Source organism: Rhinatrema bivittatum, chromosome 9 (genome assembly GCF_901001135.1).
Source record: "Rhinatrema bivittatum chromosome 9, aRhiBiv1.1, whole genome shotgun sequence".
Lineage (NCBI taxonomy): Eukaryota > Metazoa > Chordata > Amphibia > Gymnophiona > Rhinatrematidae > Rhinatrema > Rhinatrema bivittatum.
In genome coordinates, this window is record NC_042623.1 from 133485849 (window position 1) to 133511385 (window position 25537).

Here is a 25537-nt window from a genome sequence, read left to right on the forward strand (position 1 = left end):
TACAAAATTGTTCAGAGTAGTTAAAACACAAGCAGATTGTGATAAATTGCAGGAAGACCTTGTGAGGCTGGAAAATTGGGCATCTAAATGGCAGATGAAATTTAATGTGGACAAGTGCAAGGTGATGCATATAGGGAAAAATAACCCTTGCTATAGTTACACAATGTTAGGTTCCATATTAGGTGCTACTACCCAAGAAAGAGATCTAGGCGTCATAGTGGATAACACATTGAAATCGTCGGTTCAGTGTGCTGCGGCAGTCAAAAAAGCAAACGGAATGTTGGGAACTATTAGAAAGGGAATGGTGAATAAAACGGAAAATGTCATAATGCCTCTGTATCGCTCCATGGTGAGACCGCACCTTGAATATTGTGTACAATTCTGGTCGCCGCATCTCAAAAAAGATATAATTGCGATGGAGAAGGTACAGAGCAGGGCTACCTGTTACGAATGGGCTCCGGTCAGGAGTCGTGAACACCACCCAGAAGGGTGGCTCCAGGTGGAGAGAGACAGGAATGGCTAGAAACAGTGTCTGGATCCAGGCTGGGTCAGGCAGGCGGCAAGTAGCAGTATCTGGGTCCAGGCTGGGTCAGGGCAGGCGGCAAGTAGCAGTGTCTGGGTCCAGGCTGGGTCAGGGCAGGCGGCAGATAGCAGTGTCTGGGTTCAGGCTGGGTCAGGGCAGGCGGCAGAGCAAGGCAGGTCAGAAGGCCCGTAGGCCACACACACACAGAAGGCCCGTAGGCCACACACCGTAAGCAGGGCAAGGCAGGTCAGAAGGCCCGTAGGCCACACACACACAGAAGGCCCGTAGGCCACACACCGTAAGCAGGGCAAGGCAGGTCAGAAGGCCCGTGGGCCACACACACACACAGAAGGCCCGTAGGCCACACACACAGCAAGCAGGGCAAGGCAGGTCAGAAGGCCCGTAGGCCACACACACACAGAAGGCCTGTAGGCCACACTCAGTACAAGGTAGCAGGCCCAAAGGCACACACAGTGCAAGGCAAGGTAGAAGGCCTGAAGGCCGCGCAAGGCAAGGCAAGGAATGAATAAGGCCCGAAGGCCGCGCAAGGCAAGGCAAGGAATAAGGCCCGAAGGCCGCGCAAGGCAAGGTCCAGGGACCAAACGCACAGTAAGCAAGGAAGGAAGGCTAGAGCAGGGAGCCCAGGCGAGCTCGATGCTGAAGCACCGATGAAACTGCTAGAAAGGGTTATCAAGGAAAGTCTGGGGTATAGAGTAGACAGGAAGGAGGGAGTGGCCCAGCCAGAAGAACATGCTCGTGGAGGACCTCTGGTGGTGAGGAGGTGGCATAGCTGCCATGATCGTAACAGTACCCCCTCTTCAAGCCCCTCTCCTCATCCGGGATCCCAACCGTGCAGGGAACACCGCATGATGACAGATCCAAAGTCCTCCTGAGGCAATGCGGTAACCCCAAACTCCTTCTGTGATGACAGGGTAGTCCCAAACCCCTCCTGGGACCGCGAAAACCTCTCACACCCCTCCAGGGGTAACAAGATAGTCCATAACCCCTGCCGAGGCAACAAGGCAGCAGGCACAGGCCCCTCCAGGAACAACAACAAAGCGGCAGGCCCAGGCCCCTCCTGAGATGGTGCAATCAGTCCAGGCCCTACCTGTGGCAGTTGTGCAGGTATAAACCTCTCCTGAGGTAGAGAAACAGTCTCGAGCCCCACCTGGGGCACAGTGGTAATTCCAAACCCCTCTGGGGGCGACAGCAGCTGGACTGGTTCGGGCCCCTCCAGGGGCGGCAGCAGCTGGACCGGTTCGGGCCCCTCCGGGGGCGGCAGCAGCTGGACCGGTTCGGGCCCCTCCGGGGGCGGCAGCAGGACCGGTTCAGCAGACTCAGATGGCTGAGTCAGAAAGTCTGTCAGTAGGACCGGTTTGGACCCCTCCGGGGACGGCAGCAGGACCGGTTCAGCAGACTCAGATGGCTGAGTCAGGAAGTCTGTCAGTAGGACCGGTTTGGACCCCTCCGGGGACGGCAGCAGGACTGGTTCGGACCCCTCCGGGGATGGCAGCAGGACCGGTTCAGCAGACTCAGATGGCTGAGTCAGAAAGTCTGTCAGTAGGACCGGTTTGGACCCCTCCGGGGACGGCAGCAGGACCGGTTTGGACCCCTCCGGTGACGACACAGCAGACTCAGGCTCTTCTCAGGGTAGTGCAGCAGGGTCGGACCCCTCTTGGGGCGAAACAGTAGGCTTGGACCCCTCTCGGTGTAATGCAGCAGGCTTGGACCCCTCTCGGGGTGATACAGCAGGCTCAGACTCTTCTCGGGTTAGTGCAGCAGGCTCGGACCCCTCTCGGGGCGAAACAGCAGGCTCAGACTCTTCTCGGGGTAGTGCAGCAGGCTTGGACCCCTCTCGGTGCGATGCAGCAGGCTTGGACCCCTCTCGGGGTGATGCAGCAGGCTCGGATGGCAGAGCAGCAAGGTTAGAAGTAGTACACATGGAAGACACAGATTGTACTGCCAAGGGCTTGATACCTCGAGCCAAAGTCTGAAGCTCCTGATTTTGTTTCTGGAGGAGCAGTTTAGAGAAGGTACAGGCCGTTCTAGGACGTCTAGGGAAGGTGCTCGTTACAGGCTGTTCAGCAGCTGTGGGAAGCAGAGCCCTGCTCGGGTTAATTAGTTCCATCTGTTTTTGTGCTTGAGATTCTAGAACGGAAGTCCTAGAAGTTTTCTTGACCAGGTAAGTTTTTGGTTTTCCTGAAGTATAAGTTGCTTTTTGGTGAGAAGTTTTGTGAAAAGTTGTGCTAAAATTTTCTGTTTGTAAACTGCCCAGGGTGAAAACATTCTTAGTTGAGCCAGAAGCAGGGCAGAGTGTAATAGCACTGGCTGAATCTTTTTGAGGAGAAGGTGGCCCGTTAGCTGTGCAGCGCGGGCAGGGTTTGCCTGGAGGCAAAAGACAAGGAAGACAGAGACACTTCCACCAGCCTGGTTTGGGAGAATTACAATTAAGGCATTCTTGGTATACAGACACATTTCTTTTGTGACAGTTGCTGCATATCCAGTGCTCCTTGTCCGAGAGCTGACAAGCTAAACAGTTCAGGTAAGTAGGATAATTCAGAGTTTGACAAATGGTACAGATAATAAAGCGTGGAGACTCACCGTCTGAATACTGAGTCCTTTCTGTCTCTCCCAATGTGAATGGCTTCAGCATACTGTTACGAATGGGCTCCGGTCAGGAGTCGTGAACACCACCCAGAAGGGTGGCTCCAGGTGGAGAGAGACAGGAATGGCTAGAAACAGTGTCTGGATCCAGGCTGGGTCAGGGCAGGCGGCAAGTAGCAGTGTCTGGGTCCAGGCTGGGTCAGGGCAGGCGACAGATAGCAGTGTCTGGGTTCAGGCTGGGTCAGGGCAGGCGGCAGAGCAAGGCAGGTCAGAAGGCCCGTAGGCCACACACAGAAGGCCCGTAGGCCACACACCGTAAGCAGGGCAAGGCAGGTCAGAAGGCCCGTAGGCCACACACACACAGAAGGCCCGTAGGCCACACACACACAGAAGGCCCGTAGGCCACACTCAGTACAAGGTAGCAGGCCCAAAGGCACACACAGTGCAAGGCAAGGTAGAAGGCCCGAAGGCCGCGCAAGGCAAGGCAAGGAATAAGGCCCGAAGGCCGCGCAAGGCAAGGCAAGGAATAAGGCCCGAAGGCCGCGCAAGGCAAGGAATAAGGCCCGAAGGCCGCGCAAGGCAAGGTCCAGGGACCAAACGCACAGTAAGCAAGGAAGGAAGGCTAGAGCAGGGAGCCCAGGCGAGCTCGATGCTGAAGCACCGATGAAACTGCTAGACAGGGTTATCAAGGAAAGTCTGGGGTATAGAGTAGACAGGAAGGAGGGAGTGGCCCAGCCAGAAGAACATGCTCGTGGAGGACCTCTGGTGGTGAGGAGGCGGCATAGCAGCCATGATCGTAACACTACCAAAATGATAAAGGGAATGGAACAGCTCCCCTATGAGGAAAGACTAAAGAGGTTAGGACTTTTCAGCCTGGAGAAGAGACGGCTGAGGGGGGATATGATAGAGGTGTTTAAAATCATGAGAGGTCTAGAACAGGTAGATGTGAATCGGTTTTTTACTCTTTCAGATAATAGAAAGACTGGGGGGCACTCCATGAAGTTAGCATGTGGCACATTTAAAACTAATCGGAGAAAGTTCTTTTTCACTCAACGCACAATTAAACTCTGGAATTTGTTGCCAGAGGATGTGGTTAGTGCAGTTAGTATAGCTGTGTTTAAAAAAGGATTGGATAAGTTCTTGGAGGAGAAGTCCATTATCTGCTATTAAGTTCACTTAGAGAATAGCCACTGCCATTAGCAATGGTAACATGGAATAGACTTAGTTTTTGGGTACTTGCCAGTTTCTTATGGCCTGGATTGGCCACTGTTGGAAACAGAATGCTGGGCTTGATGGATCCTTGGTCTGACCCAGTATGGCATATTCTTATGTTCTTATGAAATAAAAATATCAAGAAAAGGAAGCCCCGATGTACTAAAGAATGAAGTAAATTGTAATTAAGTCACGCCCATTCAACTATGAGAGAAAAACCGAAAGTGTTTCATCATCTCCTTTCCCCAAATCAAAATATCAATGTAATTAGGTCAGGCTTTTATAAGCTATGTCTGTTACGTCCACTGAAGAGCCTGTTGCAACCTTATGATTTTCGTCTGTTTTTTCAGGCAATGTTAACTCCTAGCCTGGACTATTGTAACGCGAGACAAAACCTAAAAAGTGCAAGAATACCTTAAGTCCAGTACAAAACTATAATCTCATGTTATACGATAGAGGAAAGCAAATCAATTTTTAAAAAAGAAATTTCAAAAAAATGTAATAATGACCATCATATAGCACTGGACTGATCCAATAAATTTGTGTTTAAAAGTTCATTCAATGTCTTCCATCTTTAAAAACGTAAGAACACTGATGCAGTGGTTCATACATCGTGGCATTCTCCCAGAACAATGAGCACACAGATAAGTGCAGTTTTGCAGTTTATAGAGTGATGCTAATATAATGAAGTTTGGATTTTAAATGCAAAAGAAAATAAGCTTGAAAAGAAGATGTGAACTCACAGTTTACATATTTACCATATACGACAGATGATTATAATTTACAGCACATTGAATGCACTTTTAAACCCAAATTTATTGTAATTCCAGTGCTATATGATGGTCATTAATTTTTTTGAAATTTTTTTTAAAATTATAGTTTTGTATTGGACTACTATCATGAACATTACCTTGGATTGTCTAAGACTGTGTTGCGTCCGTCGGTCTTCGGCTTCGCCCCGCTTGTTGCATTCCTATTTCGGCTCCTCCCGCATACCTGGGCAAGATAGCTACCGCAGTGTCGTCAAGCCGACTTCTCTGGCGTCCCTGGAACGGCTATGGTGCAGCTGTACGCCATTTCTCCTCCCAGGTACCTGCTAGTGTGTGCGCACGCAGCCCACGACTAAGTACGCCCAATGGCGCAAACCTCGAGGGCGTTCCCTCATCTGACGTCACGCCAATCTGGGTATACCTACTTCTCAAGATTGCTAGCTCATTGAGTTGGCAAAGACTCGAATGGACACAAACTGTTCCTGTCTGCGCTACTCTGCCGCTTCTCTGCTGCTTGCAGGAAGCTTTCCTTCTGCCCTTCAGGGTCTACTACTAACTTGGGTACCCGCTCTTCGGGGGCCCTCTGTTCTATTTTCAGGTGCCATTCAGGGAACAGGTACTCGCTCCTCGAGGGCCTGCTCTCCCTGCCTCAGTGCCTGTACCTATGACAACTATCTGGTGGAATTGCATCCATAGCAGCTAACACCAAGTGAGTACTCTAATCTCTCATCTGTCTCATCCACAGTAACTCCTTGCTGCGGAACCTCCTGACGTCATCTAGGAGAGAAGGGCTCCCACTGCCGAGGTCCCTAGGACTACAACTCACCACTGCCACCTCGTGGCTACTTCAAGCTGTATAATAAGAGTTCAATTCCGATGTTTTGTGTATGAGTCTAGCCCAGTGCTGTGGCTCCTCACGGGGGCTCCTCCCCATGGGCGTGGTCATCTCCACAGCACCCAAGGATCCACTAAAACACTCGTAATAACAGATTGCCAACTCCATGGATCCGGCTCAGCTCATGGCGTTGCAGGCCATTCCAAGCCTGGCCCAGTGGATCGCCGAACAGCAGACTGCGCTGGAAGGACTGACCGCTGCATTTAATTTGTTACACAAACAGATGAACTCCCCTTCCACCTCAGGTAAAGAGGCTGAACCGTCGGAGGTGACGGTCAAGACAACTGTACCTCTAGCAGTCCTACCCGCTTCTCTGGAGAAGTATGGAGATGCAGAGACTTCATTAACCAGTGCTCCATGCACTTTGTGTTACAACCTGGACACTTTCCCACAGCTTATGCGAAGACTATGTATATCCTGTCATACCTAGATGGACGAGCCCTGTCCTGGGCATCTTCGCTGTGGGAACACGAGGATCCGATCCTTCACAACATTGAAAGATTCCTTGAACTGTTTAAATCAGTTTTTGATGACCCTGCCCAATATTCTGTTGCAGGATCTTCTTTGGTTCACTTAAAGCAAGGGAACAAGAGCCTAGCTGACTTCGCTATCGAATTCAAGACACTGAATTATTCTGGGACCCAAGATGCCTAAAGATGCTGTTCTTTGAAGGACTGAACACTCGCCTGAAGGATGAATTGTCAGCTAGAGAGATGCCTGAAACCTTGGCTGAACTGGTGAAACTGGCAACTAGAATCGATCGCCGGCTTCGAGATAAAGTTCATGAAACCAAGACTTCCATGAGACCCTTTCTGAGTGAAGTCCGAGTCAAGACTGCATCCAGGGCTGCCCCTACGGTCCCAGCAGCCGGCGAAGAGGAACCGATGCAATTAGGCTGCAGCCACCTGACGTCTAAAGAGAGAAGAACGTGGAAGAAATTAGGGCTGTGTATGTACTGTGGATAAGCTGGCCATGCTGTCCAAAATTGCCCTATATGTCCAGGAAACGGACAGACCTGAGTCCTGCGGGAGGACTCTTCCTAGGTCTCACCACTCCTTCTCCTCCACTCTCTCTTCCTGTATCTCTCATCTGCGGTCCTCTACAGTACTAGACTCTTGCCCTAGTGGACTCAGGGGCAGGACGCAACTTCATTCTTCAGCAACTAGTGGAAAATCTACGGATCCCCACTTCCACCTTGTCGCTTCCTCTACTTTCATCCATCCATGGAGAACCCTTGCCAGAAGAAGTAACACTACGTACCGAACAAGTGTGTCTACGTACCGGTGCTCTCCATACGGAGACCATCTCCTTCTTTGTTTTAGAGAAGGCTATGCACCCCATAGTACTGGGATTACCGTAGCTACAACAGCATATGCCTCAATTCGATTGGGTCACTCTGGAACTGTCAAGTTGGGGTCCAGACTGCCATAGGCGATGCCTGACTGAGGTTAAGCCATTACCTTGTATGCCTACCACCCCAGTAATGCCGGGCTTGCCGCCTCAATACACATCTTTTCAAGATGTCTTTTCAAAAGACGCTGCAGATATACTTCTGCCTCACAGACCCTATGACTGCGCCATTCGTCTGAAGCCGAATACGGAGCCACCCAAGGGCAGAGTTGTACCCTTTGTCTGTGGCCGAGAACAAAACCTTGTCTGAATACATTCAGGAGAATCTCAACAAGGGCTTCATTAGACCGTCCAAGTCTCCTGCGGGCGCAGGCTTCTTCTTTGTGGGCAAAAAGGACAGTACATTGCGTCCTTGCATAGATTACAGAGGCCTTAACGAAATAACTATTAAGGACCGTTATCTCCTGCCTCTGATTTCAGAACTTTTTGATAGACTACAAGGAGCCCAGATCGTTTCAAAACTGGATCTGAAGGGAGCATACAACCTACTTCGCATTAAAGCTGGTGATGAATGGAAGACGGCCTTCAACACTCGAGACGGCCACTTCGAGTATTTAGTGATGCCGTTCGGCCTGTGCAATGCTCCGGCTGTCTTTCAAAATCTAATGAACAACATCTTCCGAGACCTCCTCTATAAATGTGTTATCTACTTAGATGACATCTTAATCTTCTCACAAGACATCGCCACTCACCAAGAGGATGTCAAGAGAGTATTACAGAGGCTTTGTGAGAACCATCTCTACGCCAAGCTATCTAAATGTGAATTTCATAAGGAATCAGTGCCTTTCCTAGGCTATATTGTCTCCAAAGAAGGTTTTCAAATGGACCCACAGAAGCTGGAGAGTATCAAGAAATGGGCACAACCCTCCGGGTTAAAGGCTCTGACGCTTCTTAGGTTTCACCAACTATTAAAGAACCTTCATCAAGAATTACTCCTCACTCACCGTACCGCTGACCGCTATGACAAGAAAAGGTGCCAATGTGGCTAATTGGTCTCCCGAAGCGATTGCTGCATTCCAAAAGCTGAAGGATGCCCTTGCAACCAAGCCATGCCTTCGACATCCAGACCCCTCAAAACCTTTCATTGTAGAGGTCGACGCCTCAGACCTTGGTATAGGAGCAGTACTAAGCCAGGCTGGTGATTCTAAGGTCCCACATCCATGCTCTTTTTTCTCCCGTCGCTTTTCCCCTGCCGAGAGAAATTACGGAGTTGGAGACGAGGAACTTCTGGCTCTAAAGATGGCATTCGAAGAATGGCGCCCTTGGCTCGAAGGAGCGCAACATCAAGTAACTGTCTTCACAGACCATAAGAACTTGGAGTATCTCCACCACACACAGAGAGACAAGCGAGATGGTCTCTGTTTTTCAACAGATTCAACTCTGGACTCAGACTAAAGAGATGCTTATGAAAGCAGGAATATGGGCCAAGAAAGGATATGTTGCTCATCATTGCAAGGCTCCAGACTTCAAACCTGGTGACAAGGTCTGGCTTTTCAAAAAAACATTTAAGACTCAAACTTCCTTCAGCTCGATTCGCTCCTCGCTTCGTTGGAACATTTCCCATTCTCCGATGACTGGGCAACCTCACCTACAGTCTGAAGTTACCAGCTACTTTAAAGATCCAAAATGCATTCCATGTCTCACTATTGAAACCAGTGATACTCAGTGACGTTTCCAACAAGATACCCGACTCTACTCCAGTAGATGCAGAGGAAGACATCGAATACAAAGTTGACGCAGTCCTCGATGTAAGAAGACGAGGCAGAGTATGGGAATCCCTCCTGTCATGGAATGGTTATGGCCCAGAAGACAACTCTTGGACCCCAATGTCCAATATTTTGGATAAGATGCTACAGGATTTCCATCATCTACATCCGCAAAAACCTAGACCTGGTAGGTCATTGCGTGGACGCCCTTTGAAGGGGGGTACTGTTGCGTCCGTCGGTCTTCGGCTTTGCCCTGCTTATTGCTGCACCCCTATCTCGGCTCCTCCCGTTTACCTGGGCAAGATGGCTACCGCAGCGTCGTCAAGCCAACTTCTCTGGCGTCCCTGGAACGGCTATGGTGCAGCCATATGCTATTTGTCCTCCCAGGTACCTGCTAGAGTGCGCGCGTGCGAACCTCGAGGGCGTTCCCTAATCTGACGTCACGCCAATCCGGGTATATCTACTTCTCAAGATTGCTAGCTCATTGAGTTGGCAAAGACTCGAATGGACACGAACTGTTCCTGTCTGCGCTACACTGCCGCTTCTCTGTTGCCTGCAGGAAGCTTTCCTTCTGCCCTTCAGGGTCTACTACTAACTTGGGTACCCGCTCCTCGGGGGCCCTCTGTTCTATTTTCAGGTGCCATTCAGGGAACAGGTCCTCGCTCCTCGAGGGCCTGCTTTCCCTGCCTCAGTGCCTGTACTTACGACAACTATCTGGTGGAATCGCATCCATAACAGCGAACGCCGAGTGAGTACTCTAGTCTCTCATCTGTCTCACCCACAGTAACTCCTTGCTGTGGAACCTCCTGACGTCATCTAGGAGAGAAGGGCTCCCTCTGCCGAGGTCCCTGGGACTACAACTCCCCACTGCCACCTGGTGGCTACTTCAAGCTGTATAATAAGAGTTCAGTTCCGGTGTTTTGTGTATAAGAGTCTAGCCCAGTGCTGTGGCTCCTCACGGGGCTCCTCCCCGTGGGCGTGGTCATCTTCACAGCACCCAAGTATCCACTAAAACACACGTAATATCAGCAGACTGCTCTTAATTCATTATATCTTTTACAGAATGCTGCAGCTTGCCTGATTTCTGGCCCGTCAATCTGAGAACATATCACATTATTATTTTCTGGTTTCCATTGGCTACCAATCCAATGGAGAATCAAATTTAAATCTGTCCTGCTGGTACACAAATTGCTCGCCCAATCATTTTTTCCTTGGATTAAGACGTTGCTTAAGTCCTATAGTCCAAAAAGAGCTTTGTGATCCACACAATTGGCTTTTCAGAAATACCCTCTATTTGTAAAGTCCAGATGTTCAGACTCGGCAGGCATTTTCAATTGCAGCACATGAAATATGGCATTAACTTGTATCAGAAATGCAACTGATGAGCTGTCAAATTTTTAAGAAAGTCTTAAAGACCTTGTTATTTTAAGATGCCTATTGTACTATCACTTAACGAATAGAACTGGTTGACCATATTTATTTGATTTTATAATGATTTGACTTGTGTTTTATTAACTTTTATTTTAGCTATAGGTTTATATTGTCAGCTTTATTTTATTTCCATTTCTATTGACTTGTTTTATGATGATATTATGTATGTTCTGATGTAAGCTGCCTAGGGCTCTTCATAATCGGTTACTACTTATCCACAAAAGTGGGGGTATACCCAATATCTATCCTATCCAACAACCCACACCTGAACAATCTTTTATTTCATTGTAAATTTTTTCTTTTATACTAAAAAAATTTTTTTTATATATTATATTAAACTGTGTGGCTCACACTTACATATTTTCAAAAAATATTCAGAGAATATTCAAAAAATATTTGAAAGGTGTATAGTGATGCTTCATAAAACTTCAGGGGCACCATACAGTGTACCTTACTTGATTTTTTGTTTAATCAGGTTACAGTGCCACAAGATCACACTGTAATCTGAGGATTCAAATTGAAAGATAAGTGCCATTTGGGTTCCTGCTCCGGTTTTGAATAACGGGCGACCTGCAGTCCTCTGTTTGAGACTGGTGTTTCATACTTACTTTTTAAATATGTTTTTCTAAAAATTTAAAAATATATAAAAAACACGTTTTGGAGAATTAATTAAAGAACTATAGGGTGGACGGTGGTGCCTGTATTTTAATAGGTCTTAAGAGTTGTACAGGGTGCTATGTGTTTGCCAGCTGTTGTTTGAATTTGTGACATTTAACTTCGGTGTTTGTATGGGATTCTCCAAACACAACAAAAAAAACACCATTTTTTTGTTGTGTTTGGAGAATAATATTTTGGTAAATGGTGTAATATTATTACTCCTTGGTTATTGCCGTGAAGGTTTGTATGGGATCACAATTTTTAGCTATCATTGGCCAATAACATAGGTTATTGATGTCAGAGAAAGTGGGGCTTCTTCCCATAGTGGTTATAAAAAGCTTAAGGTCTGCAATGCACAGCATCTTTGGTCTGTTGCCACCATTATTTCAGTTGCACTCCATTGAGGAATGATGTGTAGCGCTGGAAATATGCTGCACTATATTTTCTGTGAGTATCTTGTATGCTATATTTGGGGTCAGTATATTTGGTTTATTTAGTTGCATTGATTATATTTTTGGATTTTGTCTACAGAGTTTTAGTGTAAGGCACCAGTAAATGGTGAATAAGATTTGTTATTAAGCTGATTTTTTTTTTTTTACTTTAAGCATATATTTCAATTTTGGTTATATATTTATTGATTATACTCCTATGTATGTATATTTATATGTTTTCTTTTAGATTGGAAATTGACTGTGCAATATTTCTGAAGTTAGCATCATTACTGTGACTTTTATGATTATATATTATATATCAGCCATTTTGTAATTGTTTAATTATGTTTTGATGTATTTTTGAAAAATTATTTGGTGCTATTGTACTTTGTTTTGATGCCTCCTGAGAAAGCTGAATATTTGGAGAAACAAAGGCCCTTTGTTGGGAATTTGTGTATGTGGTGTTTGGATGTGTATAATAATATTTTTTTAATTAATTCTAAAGGTTTATATAATTTATATGATATGAATAGTGTTTGTGAATAAAGTTTATCACGTAAATTTTCTGGTATTCTAAAGGGCCATGGCAACACAGGTGCCATTCTATTGAGTACTTCCATAGAAGATATTTGTGAGACTGCAACCTGGAGTGAAAATGACAATCACGTGGCACATTATAGATTAACCAACTGCTTCAACGGCAGGGGAGAGAGACTCATACTTCACAAATAGCCAGCATAGCTCTCTGCTTCAACGGCAGGGGAGAAAGTCTGATAATTCACTTTCAATGCATATCCAGCATAACTCTCTGCTTCAACGGCAGAGGGAATGAAGAAAAGTGGATCTATATACAGACAACAACCAACAAGGATTGAATTACATAGTCTAGGTAAACAAATAAGCATGGGTGTAGCTTGCTTATTGCGGCAGTTACTACCCCTAACTAATTAAGCTAGATATTTCACTTAGATGCAGTTCCAACACTGCTCTCTACATTAATGGTGGGGGTGGAAGGGAAATAGAACCAAAAGGTTACTAAGAGCCAAGAGTAACAGATAAGTATGAGAAAAAAAAAGTGCGAAACTTGTTGGGCAGACTGGATGGACCGTTTGGTCTTCTTCTGCCATCATTTCTATGTTTCTATGTTAACCAGTTTGAAGCATGAGCTTTCAAGGACATAATCCACTTCGTCAGATGCATGAAGCATGTACAGGCAATGTTGCCAGATGTACAGGCAATGTTGCCAGATTTTAAGCAGGGTTTGTAGCCCAAAGTAGGATACAATGTAGCCCAAAACTAGCCGAAGTAACCCAAGGGAGGTCCCAAGCCCAAAAGGAACCCAGTCTTCAAAAGACCACATAAAGGCTAAGTGAAATTATATTTTCAATAATCATTTTATTCTGATGTATTAAACCATACAAACTTGTAGCATATTTACGGTATGGCAACAGGTGGAATTACAAAACTGCATCAACTAAAAAATTCTTAGGGGCAGATTTTAAAAGTTACGCGCGCGGGGTTGGCAAACGCAAGGGGGTGCACACTAGTGCAACTTGCGCGTGCCGAGCCCTCGGGGAAACCAGCTGGCTTTCCCCGTTCCCTCCCCCCCCCCCCCCCCACCTTCCCCTCCCTTGCACTTCAGTCCTCAGTCACCAGCTTTGTTCCTTCATCTGAGCATTCACACTCTCTTCTTATTGCTTGGTGATCCGCTGGGCTAGGCCAGGAATGGTCTGCAAGGCCGCGAGCTGAGCCGAGTCCATGGAGTTAGCAATCTTTTGGGTTTGTGGCATATTGTGGACTCTTGGTCGAACTGGCGATGACTCCTCCCATGGGGAGGGGCCCTGTGGGGAATCACAACAATAGGCTAGACTCTAGGAAGCAGACACTGAGGAAAGAAAGCTTTATTGTACTGCTGATGTAAGTTGAATCTTGCTTCAAGGAAGGGATAGTATTGTAGGCCAGCGATATCACAGTAAGCTCAGACAGTCTCTAAAGATGATGGTCTCAGCCGGATGTAGCAAGCTTGGGTAGTGTTCCGCAGCGCGGGATAAGCCGAACCTGAAGGGTGGAATAAGGAGAGCTGGAGCGTAGCGATACTCACAGAGTGGCAGTGCTGGTAACTTCCTTGGTAGAAGAATGGAGAGAGGGACCCGAGGTGCAGGATAGGCCCTCGAAGAGCAAGTACCTAGGAGCGCCGAGGAATCCTGGAAGAAAGTAGATAGGACTCCCGAGGAGCAAGTGTCCTTAGGTTAGGTAGTTGAACCCCGAAGGGCAGATAGAAGTGAGAGGCCCCTGAGGAGCGGATACCCAGAGCTTCCGTAGGAGTGAGTTACCCCGGAGGGTAGTGAGGAATCCAAGCAAGCAGCTTAGAAGCGGTCAGAGTAGCAAAACCGAAGTCCTTGCTAACTCGTTGGGCTATAGCAGAGCGGAGGTTTAAATACCCGGAGGTACTAACGTCATGCGATGGGGATGCCCCCGAGGTTCCTGCCAAGATGTTGGAGGCCTCAGGAAGAAACATGGCGGATGGGGACGCCCATGCTGTGTCGGAGACTCTGAGGATTTTGACAATCAACACAGGAGGCAGCCATCCTTCCCAGGGAGGAGGAAAAGGGTAGAAGAGAGGTGACCAGCACAGGAGGTAAGTGTTGTGTCTGGTCGCAGCTGTCTGCGACCAGACACAACACTTACCTCCTGTGCTGGTCAAGTCTCTGTCTCTGGTTCCCAGGCAGCAGCAAGGTAAAGAGGGGAGGTTAGCTTCGGGTTCAGGACCAAGATAGAGGAAGAGTTCAGAGGTGGCAATGACAACTTCAGCAGGTTTGGGTGTGTGGGTAGACAGATTGGGCTGTTCAAGCAGGCCGCTCTGTTTCTTATAAGCAGCACCAGACAGTGGGCACATTCAGATAACTTTATTTGCATGACAATTTTACATGTGTTACCACAGTAATATAAATAATGATTAAAATAAAAGGAAGGAAAGAAAGGAAAAACAAATAATAGTAAAGTAAAATTACAGATTACAGGAAGTACAAGAACAAATCTCAGGTTTTTGTAGACAAGAAAAATTTTGAGCTTTGAAAGCAGTCTCTTGTGGCCGAACACCCCTCATGCTCGCTTTATTGGAGGGTGTATAGTCCCGTCTCCAGGAGGAGAACATTTCAGCCTTCCAGGGTATTCCCTATCTGCCCTTAAAGTTCCTGAAAAGGAACTTCAAAGGAACATTCCAACATGAAACTGCTGAATTGGAACTCATCAAAAAAATTGTCACCGTAGGTCTGAACAGAGACAATGGCTTCATGGCACACTACAATTATCTATGAACTTAACTGTTCTTAGATCATTCTGTCTTTTCACACTTACTTCAGTTGTCAGTAGACTATATAATATTATATAGTCTACTATATATATATATATATATTATATAATACTATATATATATATATATATATATATATATTATATATATATATAGTATTATAGTATTATTGTAGTATTATGTATTATATTTTATTGTTCTATGTTTTTATATGTTATCGTTCAATGTTCTTTGTAAAAAAAAACCCGGTCTGACCTCCCAGACCAGGGCAATCTTTTCGTTTCATGTAAACCGGACTGATTTGTATTGTATATAGGAATTCCGGTATATAAAAATTAAAAATAAATAAATAAATAATACTATTAACACTCCGTTTCCATGCCCTGCCTGCCTAATTCAGTGCATTCTCTTGGTTCTGTATCCTCCCCACCCACCCAATCACCATATATATTACCCACTGCCTGTACTGTTCTTCATGCATCTAACAAAGTGGACTCTGTCCTCGAAAGCTCTCACCTCAATAAACTGATTAGTTTATAATGTGCCAATTTTTGTCAATTTTTGCTACACTAGACAACCTGGAGTGTACGCCATATATTCAACAATTGTTATTGTCTAGATTTAATGTGCTCAAGGTTTGAGCTGTCTGTTCTCCAAGGCCTGAAGGCCTGTTTACAGATTAGAACACAACCCTCCCCCCTCCCCCCACCACCTCCTAGTATTTTTCTAGCTAGTCTCCCTTACTATCTTGTTGCATTTGTTTTATGCTTCTAAAACAAAATATTAAAACTAACAAAAAATGCAGCAAAGCTTTCATCCCCAAAATGTTCTCAGATCTTGTCTTCACCCACTTGTATTTGAAGAAAACGCTAAACCTATGTCACCTGTGTGACTCATTCCTTCTGCTTGTCATCCATGAAAGCATAATTGCTTACTTGTAATGGGTGTTCTTTGATAACACTAGTGCACTGAGTCAGACATTCTATCCACCACTTCATTGGGAGTTCTCTAGTTGTATTTTAACTAGTTAATAAACTGAGATCCAACTGCCAACCAAGAACACCAACAAGAAGGAAGAAATTACACTTTATTAGGGCACAAAATAATTATGTATGGAAACATGCCGCTCTATATGAGAAACAAATCACATAACCTTTCTGTGTTCAAACATAGGCCTAGATTCATCATTCTTCTAATATTCTGCTCATATTCATGAAATTAAAATACAACAGAGACATCAACAGCAGACATTGGTATTTTATTTATTTATTTATTGGTATTTATATACCGCCGCTCATCAGAGAAGCATAAGCTGTGACCTTATGCTTGAAACTGCCAAAAGAAGCATAGAACACCTCTTGGCTAGCTAAAGAAGTCAACATCTATCACAGCCCTTTCAGGAACAGCCATATCTCACTAATTTGCAAAATTTTCTAAAACTGAACTCTGATCTTATATCACAAGGAAGACTGTTCTACAAATTATTATGTACAAGCAGAGAATATGTGAGGTTTCATAGGTTCTCGTACATTAAATATTTTATGATATGTTACTGATCCATGCTTTGAACTCCCTTCACACATTGGTTTCACACTGTTCTTGCATTGTTCACTTTTACTTGTATGTAGGTTAGAAGATGGCATCAGCCCTGATAGAAAATGTATTGTTAACCAACTGATTTCCCTTCCCCACAGGGATGGCATAGAGTTTGCCTTTAAATACCAAAACCCCAAAGGATTGGAATTCCCACCTCTAAATCTTGCTTTCCTGGAAGTACTAAGTGAGTTTTCCTCCAAGCTCTTGCGTCAGGACAAGAAGACTGTGTAAGTGTAAATTCAACACTTAACTCCTCTAATAATAACTGAAACCTATCCTTGTCATGTGTGTGCACATACTTCTAAGAAACTGTGAACCTGGAGGTATTTTGTGGTGGTGTCTTGCTTTTGAGAATTAATTTTTAAAAATTGTTTCTTCATTCATATAAAAATATTTACAATTTGAATTAATTTGAGCCCACATCCTACACAAGTCTCTAGCACTTCCCCTTCTAATGCGGTGCAGTGGTCAGCCATTAGGATCAGTACACAAGGTAGTTTTCTAATTGGGAGTGGTTGATAATCCAAGTCATTGCCTAGAACTTGAAGAATAATCTATCCTCTAAATTCTTTCAATATTGCCAAGTTCAGAAACAGGACCATAACAATTTGAGAATTATGCCTAATATAAAACAGTTGTCGTGCACTTGAACTTCTCTTTCGTTGCAAAGGTATTTTTTCCTTCCCAGCAGACATCTTTATTGGGATATGAGATACGATATTGTTTTAGAAAGAATGGTATTTTTTTTATTATTGATGGTTGTTTGGCTGGGACTTAGCTTTATAGAAAGCCTTCTATACTTTTTGTCACTTTTCCAGCTGTTTCAAGAGAACATTCACAGACTTCTGTAAAAGCTACAGGATTCTCTAAATTCATTGTGAAGTTCTAGACTTATGAAAGATAAACCATCCAGGTTTCTTTATAATATATAATTAAATTGATTCCCTTCTGTCTTACTAGAAAGAGGAAACTATATTTCTTAGCATTCAGACAGGTTAATCCACACCAGTGGGTTATACACCTCTACCAGCAGATGGAGACAGAGCAAAGCTGATGTCACGGTGTGTGTGTGTGTATATATATGTGTATATATATATCCCTGCACCGACATCAGCCCACTAGTATTCTCTGTCTCCAGCAAATGGTGGACGTCCATCTTCCTACTGGGGATTGCTTTAGAAAAAAATAAGAAGAAAAGAAAAGGAGGAAATTAATTTTCCTCGCTCTCCTGTGGTGATATCTTTATAGTCCCTCCCTCAGTCGAGTTTTCCTGAGGTGATATGTGCGGATCCCTCCCTCAGTAGACTGCCTCAGTCCGATAGCTGGTTTTCCGGCGTGGACTTAACTGTAGAGAGAGAAATAGCTGAGAGGCTAGCAGATGCAGGAAGCCGAGGGCGGCACTGAAGGCTTTTGCCCTTTCCCCCCACAGCCGGAGACCAACTTTATACTCGGTCAAGACGGGCTGAGCTTAGGTAAAAAGTAAAGAAGAAAAGGGGTGAGGGTTTCCAGCGCCAATCCGACATCCATTCCCACCTCCGAGGGAGCTTGGGGAGTCGTGGCAGCTTGGTGGGTTCAGCATTATTTTGGATAGGCCCCGCTTTCACGCTTTGCTTAGACACCGTGTGGTAGGCCGCAGTGGGTTCATGCACCTTTCTACACACAAGTCTGCCACAACACAGTATCTGACGTCTATTCGTGCTTGCACTCCCGGGTGCATGCTTAGGTGGGCACTCAGGTGGGTGCCTGCCTGGACCGCATATTGGGCGCCTATATTTTGGGCCTCCATAATGTGCGCTTATTAGACAGACCTTATTTTGTACGCCCTGTCCACACTCGCTTGTGCGGATGCACAGCTGGGTGCACAATTGTCAGACACTTTGGGAGCATGCTGTTAGCGGGTGTTTACCTTTGTGCTGCTTGCCATATGCAGGTATCTCAGCTTGGTGGCCCCCACTAACTTGTGTCACCGCTACTTGGAGGCTCAGGGAGAGTTATCTCCAGCTGCTTTTACTAAGACCGCCCTTCCCAGCATGATGTGGGAATGGGATCAAAGGGCAAACTGTCAGAGGTTTTGCAGCTCCTTTAATTGGTTCATCAGCAGGGGAAGGCTTCTCAGTGGGCACAGGACCACGGCTTGTGCATTCTTTTCTAAGCGCAAGTCTGCCGCAAAATGCCTTGGTGGGTTGAGCAGCCTTTTGGCTAGGCCCTGCTCGCAGGTTTTGCTCAGTCGCCACATGGTAGGCCTAAGAAGTGAGGATCGCAAACTGCGGATCCCCACACACCTGGTGCTGCGGGTAAGCATCTGAGTATATCTACACCTGCTGCAGACCACGCCGATAGGGACTAGATGGCACGGATGAGGAAGTCAACTCTTACTCCCTGGAAGATGGGAAATTCCTCTGGAATTGGAGCCATATAGATCAATGTTGCGTTTCTTTCATAGAGATGAGTTGCCGGCTCGGATCTCCCAGGCACTGAAGATGCTTGGGGTGCCTGGTGCTGAGTCAGTATCTGAGCCAAAGAAGAATCCCATTTTGATTGATTGCATAAAGCATTGATGATGCTATTCAGGAATTGATCTTGAATGGGGCGTCCTAGAAGCTAATTTTAAAGGGGAATGAGCCTGGGTAGCGCTGTACCTTCTGGATCTGGCAGAGAGAGAGCAGTTGCGCTTTCAAAAAGTGGATGCACTGGTGTATGCCATCACCAAGCAGACAACTATCCCTGTGGAAAGAGGAGTGACATGAAAGAAGTGCAGGACTGGAGAATTGAAGCTGTCCTTAAGTAAGCCTTGAGGCGGTGGCAATGAATTGCAAATGGCCTCTTACTGCTCCCTGGTGGATCGCTCTTGCTTGCTCTCTTTCAGGAAGCACTGAGTCTAGTTTGAATTTCAGGGCAGTGCCCTACAGCCATACCACCCTGGATGCATCTAATCTCATCTGATCTTGGAAATTAAGCAGATTTGAGCATCAGCTATGACTGATGAATTGGTGCCAATACAATTTCAAAGTCTAATCTTAAGAAATGGCCTTTTAAAGAATCACTCTGGTTTGAGAATGAGTTAAATAAAATATATATATATTTGACCAATAGGTGGAGTGAGCCCCAGGTGCCTCAGTTACCAGAGGATTAAAAGCAGGCGCCTCGCTTGTTCAGTGTGAGAAGTCGTGCTAAAGGTTTTCAAATGTTTTCGACCCTACAGAAAAGCAGCTTCTCAAAGGGCTCGACCTTTGGGGAGATCTCTGCCTTCATCCCAGGTAACCCAGATGAGGCATGGGCTTGAGTGGAGGTGCCCCAAACCCTTCAGTGAGGGTGTGGCGACCCATTCCCAGGAACAGGGATAGGAGGTCACCTCTCTCTCTTCTTTATCGAAGGTGGATCGCAATCATGTCAGACCAGTGGGTTCTAGAAAAAAAAGAGATGACTATGCTTTGAAGTTTCTCAGTGTTCCTCGGGACGTTTTTATGGGTCTTCCTGCAGCTCTCCGCAGAAGAGACACAGTGGAGTGTATATTGTCAAGACGCCTAAGCCTGCAGGTTACGATCCCAGTGCCCATGTCACAAGAAAATATGGGCCGATATTCCAGTTATTTCATTGTACCTGAGAAGGAAGGATCCTTTCACCCCATCCTGGATCTCAAGGCAGTCAACCGGCTTTTGCAAGTGATTCATTCCCACATGGAAACCTTATGCCTGCTGATAATGGCAATACAGTTGGAGGAGTTTAAGTCTCTGGATTGTTAGGGGCTTGTCTGTATATTTGCATCCAGCTGGCGCATCAACGGTTTTCTGCGTTTTGCTGTTTAGGGGTGACGACAGTTTTTTGAGAGCTACTCTTAGGTTTGGCCACCGTGCCCAGAACCTTCTCTGAGGTTATGGTGATAGTAGTGGCATTGTTGAGAAAGGGTGGCATTCTGGTCCACCTGTACTTAAACGATTGTCTAATTCAGGCCAAGAGCCATAAAAGAGTCTTCAGGCATTGTGCAAGGTGATCTCCTTGCTTCAGGACCTAGGTTGGGTGGTGAACTTGACCAAGAGCAATAGTCAGTCATCCCAGACACTAAAGTATCTCATAGGTCGTTTTCAACCCAAAGCAAGACAGGGTGTTCCTGCCGGAGATCCGCATTCAGAAACTGATGGTGCAGTTGCGACTATTGGCAGAAACAATACACCTAGCAGTGTGGTCTTATCTATAGGTATGCGGGTTGATGGTAGCCACCCTAGAGGTGGTTCTGTGGGCAAGGGTGCATACGCATCTTCCTCAGCGCACACTGCTTGCATGTTGGAGTCCACAGTCTCGACTACTCGATACAACTTCAGTTACTGGTGGAGATCAGCATCCAACTGTAGTGGTGATTGCAAGCAGATCATCTAACAAAGGGCGTTCCCCTGAGAACACTGGACTGGCTACTACTCACAACAGATGCGAGCCTCCAGGGTTGGGGGGCTCACCGTCAAGAGCTGACAACGCAGGGGCACTGGAGTACAGAGGAGTATCTCTGGAGCATCAGTCGACTGGAAGCCCATGCCGTTTGGTTGGCATGCTTGCGATTCGTCGACTGCTTGCAGGGTCGAGCGGTCCAAATGTTGGACAATGCGACAAAGGTGCCTTATATCATCTCTAGGGAGGAGCCAAGAACCAGCAAGTGTTGCAGGAAATAGCTCACCTCATAGAATGGGCGGAAGTACGTCTTCAGGAGAGCTCAGCCTTACACATTGCAGGAAAAGACAATGTAAGAGCCAATTTTCTCAGCAGACAAAGTCTGGATCCAGAAAAATTTGAATTGTACAACGAAGCATTCCAGCTCATAGTGGGCTGCTGGGACCTCCCCTTTCTAGGCTTGCTGGCAACTTCACACAAATGAAGGTTCCTCATTTATTCAATCGCAGAAGAGATCTGAAGTTTTGGAGCATTGATGCCCTCGTGCAGGAGTGGCCGGAAAGTGAGCTTCTATATGCTTTTTCCCAATGATTTGGAGGTTCGAGAAACACACGGAGTTGGTGCTTCTGGTGGCACCAGATGGGCCCAGGAGGCTGTGGTATGCAGATCTATAGAGGCTTCTGGTGGAATCTCCTCTCCAATTTCCAGTCCACAGGGATCTGCTACAGCAGGGGCCTATTCTTCTCAAAGATCTGACTTGATTTTTGTCTTACGGTGGGACCCTTGAGAGGGTTCGGTTGCTGAAGTGTGGATAGTCCACTGCTGTGATTTCCACCTTGCTTTGAGCGTGAAAGTTATTCAATTCCTTGGGCTATGTTAACATTTGACCAGAGTTTGAGCCTTGATGTGAGGAACGAGGGTTTCATCCACATTTGGTTAAAATCCCACTCAGTTTGGATTTTTTACAGGATGGGTTGTTTAAGGCTTGACTCTTAATTCCTTGAAAGTACAGGTGGTGGCGCTTGCCTGTTTCCAAGGTCATGTGAATGGTGAACCCTTGTCGAGCCATCTGGTTGTGGCCCAGTTCTTGAAAGGGGTGAAGCATCTTTGTCCCCCCTTGCGGTTGCCGGTGCCCTTGTGGAGTCTATCTGGTTCTGTGATCCCACCTTTCTTCCACTGCATAGCCTCTCCTTGAGTTTACTTACTGAAAGACTGTGTTCTGCGCTAAGAGTTTCCAAACTGCAGATTCTGTTTTGCTGGGAACCATTCCTGTAAGTGACTCTGGGGGCGGTCCAGCTGCGAACTGTTCCATCTTTTTTTTTTTTTGCTGAAGGCAGTTTCACATTTTTACTCGAATCAATCAATTTCCCTGCTGACTGTAGACAGGGAGAGAGATGTAGATGAATATCACCTGTTACGGACCTTGGGTGTCAAGCGGATATCATGAAGTATTGGAGGTTTCTAAACCTCACAGGAAGATGGACTGGCTGTTTATACTTCATGGTGGGATTAAGCAGGGTGAGCTGGCATCATGGGCTGTGATAGCCTGCAGGTTTAAGGAGCTTTATCAACAGCCATGTATATGGATGCTGAGCAGCCGTTGCCTAGTCAGGTTAGGGCTCATTCCACTAGGGCTCAGGCAATATCATAGGCGGAGAATAGATTATTATTTTTCATCGAGTTTTGCCGAGCTGTGACATGGTCCTCCTTACACACACTTTTCCAGGCATTACTGCCTGGATGAGCAATCTCAAGAGGACGTAGCCTTTGTGTGTGCGGTGTTGATCGGACTGTGGGCAGCCTCCCACCCTGTTCGGGAGTAGCTTTGGTACATCCCACTGGTGTGGATTAACCTGTCTGAATGTTAAGAAAGGAGAAATTACTCTACTTACCTGATAATTTCCTTTTCTTTAATGAAGACAGGTTAATCCACCTTCCCACCCTTGGCTGCTGGATGGTGGTGCTATTGTCATCCTGAGTTGCTGCTTTTCCGGGGATTACTGGTAAGTGTCAGATGCAGTCCCTAAATTAGTAATATTACCACTCCTTGTCTGATCTCAGTGTTTTTCTGTTAACTGTTTGAATGATTGTCTTAATAGTTATGATCATGTATTGTTTAGTTGTCTACAGTTGACTATTGCACAGAATACTGGTGGGCTGATGTCGGTGCATGGGGTATATAAATTGTGATGTCAGCTTTGCTCCATCTCTATCTGCTGGTAGAGATGTATAACCCACTGGTGTGGATTAACTTGTCTTCATTAAAGAACAGGAAATTATCAGATAAGTAGTAATTTCTCCATGTCTTTCATACTGGATCTGATGATAATGACTGTGATGCCACAAACAGCACATACCAATCAGAAACCAGCATAAGTGATTCAATTTGTGACATTTTTGCCAACACATTTGCTCCTAGTGGAGCAAGGATGTTGGAACAGAGCAGGTTAAAGAATTTCAAAAATAGCCTTTGAAAGTTATATCTTTGCTAAATTGTAGTTTTTGAGTGTGGGTTTCTTGGAATCTTGTAATGTCTGAGCAAAAAGTGCCATTGAAGGCCGAACCTTTGGTTCCATTTGTGCTACTTTTCTGCTTTCAGGCACACATACCTGGAAAAATTCCTAACAGAGCACATGATGGAGAGGAGGGAAGACGTGTGGCTGCCACTCATCTCCTACAGAAACTCCCTGGTCACTGGAGGTGAGGATGACAGGATGTCTGTCAACAGTGGAGGCAGCGGCAGCAAGTCCTCTTCCATCAGGAGTAAAAAAGGGCGACCTCCACTTCACAAAAAGAGAATTGAAGGTAAAAAAAATCAAAGGAGTGGGAAAAAAGCTTCTGGAGCCATGGGAGATTTATCTATGCTCTGTAATCCAAATCAGTGTTCTCAACCAAACAAGGAGAACCTTAAACAGCACTGAGCAGATTAGATGGCAGATAAAGACCAAAATTGTCCATTATTTACTATGTTAATATGAAAATGTAGTGGAATATTTTCAGTGGATGAGGAACGTGATGCAAACAGTAATTGAGAACTGGATGAGAAGTAATTCCTTTGGGCTGGCTCTGATGTTTGTCTGCAAATCTGTTTTCATTGAAGAAATACACAGTATTGTCCTGGCTTTGACTCTGATACCTTATTCATCTCTTATTTGACTTAGTTTCTCAGTAGTTTGGAACAATTTGGTAGAGAAAATGATCAGCCTTTCCCCTACAATTGTGATTCCCATTTGTGCATGGTTTTCCTCGCTTTCATTCACTCCTTAACCAAACCATTTTGGGACCTGTTTAAGATAAATGAATGGTCATTGATAGTGTGGAGTCAGAAAGCACATCACCGGTTTGGAGGGAATACATATATTACTTGTAACACTCCCCTCATACATTGGTGAGAAATGGCATAGGAGGTCCCAAGACTTAGCCTAGTTGAATTATGTTTTTGCAGATGAGAGCATGGATAACACGTGGATGACCAGAAATGATACCATTCAAACTCCTGGTGCCCTACAGACTCCTCAACTCACCTCCACTGTGCTGCGAGAGAACCCGAGGCAGATGGCAGAGCAGATTCAGGAACAAGAGTCAGAACATGGTTCTGAACCAGACTTCTTACATAAGTATGTATGATAGCGAGGCCTGAGGACAAAGGATTTAAATGTGAGACAGGGCAACAGTGGATGTATATGGGTTATCTGATGTAATAAATTGACTTCGAGATTTTGGCCACACAATGTTTGATTGCTCAGGTTATATTATCTGCATGTGTTGGTAAAACAAAAAAAAATTAGTCTTTTTCATTGCCTGCTGCACTATTAATTCCTTATTAGTATCCATATTCATCTTGAAATGCTGTAGAAAAGTCTAATCTAGACTGGTGTAAGGAAGTCACAACTGATTTTAGTTTGATGTTAGTCCTCAGATGCAGATGTCATGGTTGGGCCAGCAGAAATTGGAAGACTTAACTCGAAAAGACAGAGCAGCAATGAGCTACATGAAAGTCAGAACTGGTGTGAGACATGCGGTGTAAGTATGCAGAAAGAAGCATATTTTAGCATGGAAGCCCATTACATCTATAGTGCCATATATCAAAGTCTTAAAATCTTGTTACTGAATGTACATAGGGGCTATTAGCAGATGTATATTCTTTCCACAGCAAGTTTAATGATTTTGTGTGTAACCATTAGATCCTTGAATACTGATCTCATGAGCTCTGGAATTTGTTGCCAGAGGATGTGGTTAGTGCAGTTAGTGTAGCTGGGTTCAAAAAAGGTTTGGATAAGTTCTTGGAGGAGAAGTCCATTAATGGCTATTAATCAATTTTACTTAGGGAATAGCCACTGCTATTAATTGCATCAGTAGCATGGGATCTTCTTAGTGTTTGGGTAATTGCCAGGTTCTTGTGGCCTGATTTTGGCCTCTGTTGGAAACAGGATGCTGGGCTTGATGGACCCTTGGTCTGACCCAGCATGGCAATTTCTTATGTTCTTATTACTGTACTAACCTTTTCATCACTTCATCTTAAAAAAATATATTTAGGTGTAAATGTTTGATAGAGTGCTTAACTAGCAATCTTTACACCTACCTTATAGTCTCCACAAATCCAGCCAAT

General features: G+C 45.4%; 1 protein-coding gene across 2 annotated transcripts in view; it reads left to right on the forward strand.

The window, feature by feature from the left end:
- Window positions 1-25537, forward strand: part of STAG1 (stromal antigen 1) — an 815655-nt gene that overhangs the window by 719854 nt on the left and 70264 nt on the right. For both annotated transcript variants that reach the window (XM_029617274.1, XM_029617273.1), the window contains 4 exons: window positions 16647-16775; window positions 23528-23733; window positions 24374-24545; window positions 24841-24951. In XM_029617274.1, coding sequence (XP_029473134.1) covers window positions 16647-16775; window positions 23528-23733; window positions 24374-24545; window positions 24841-24951 — 618 coding nt within the window. The remainder of the gene's footprint in view (window positions 1-16646; window positions 16776-23527; window positions 23734-24373; window positions 24546-24840; window positions 24952-25537) is intronic.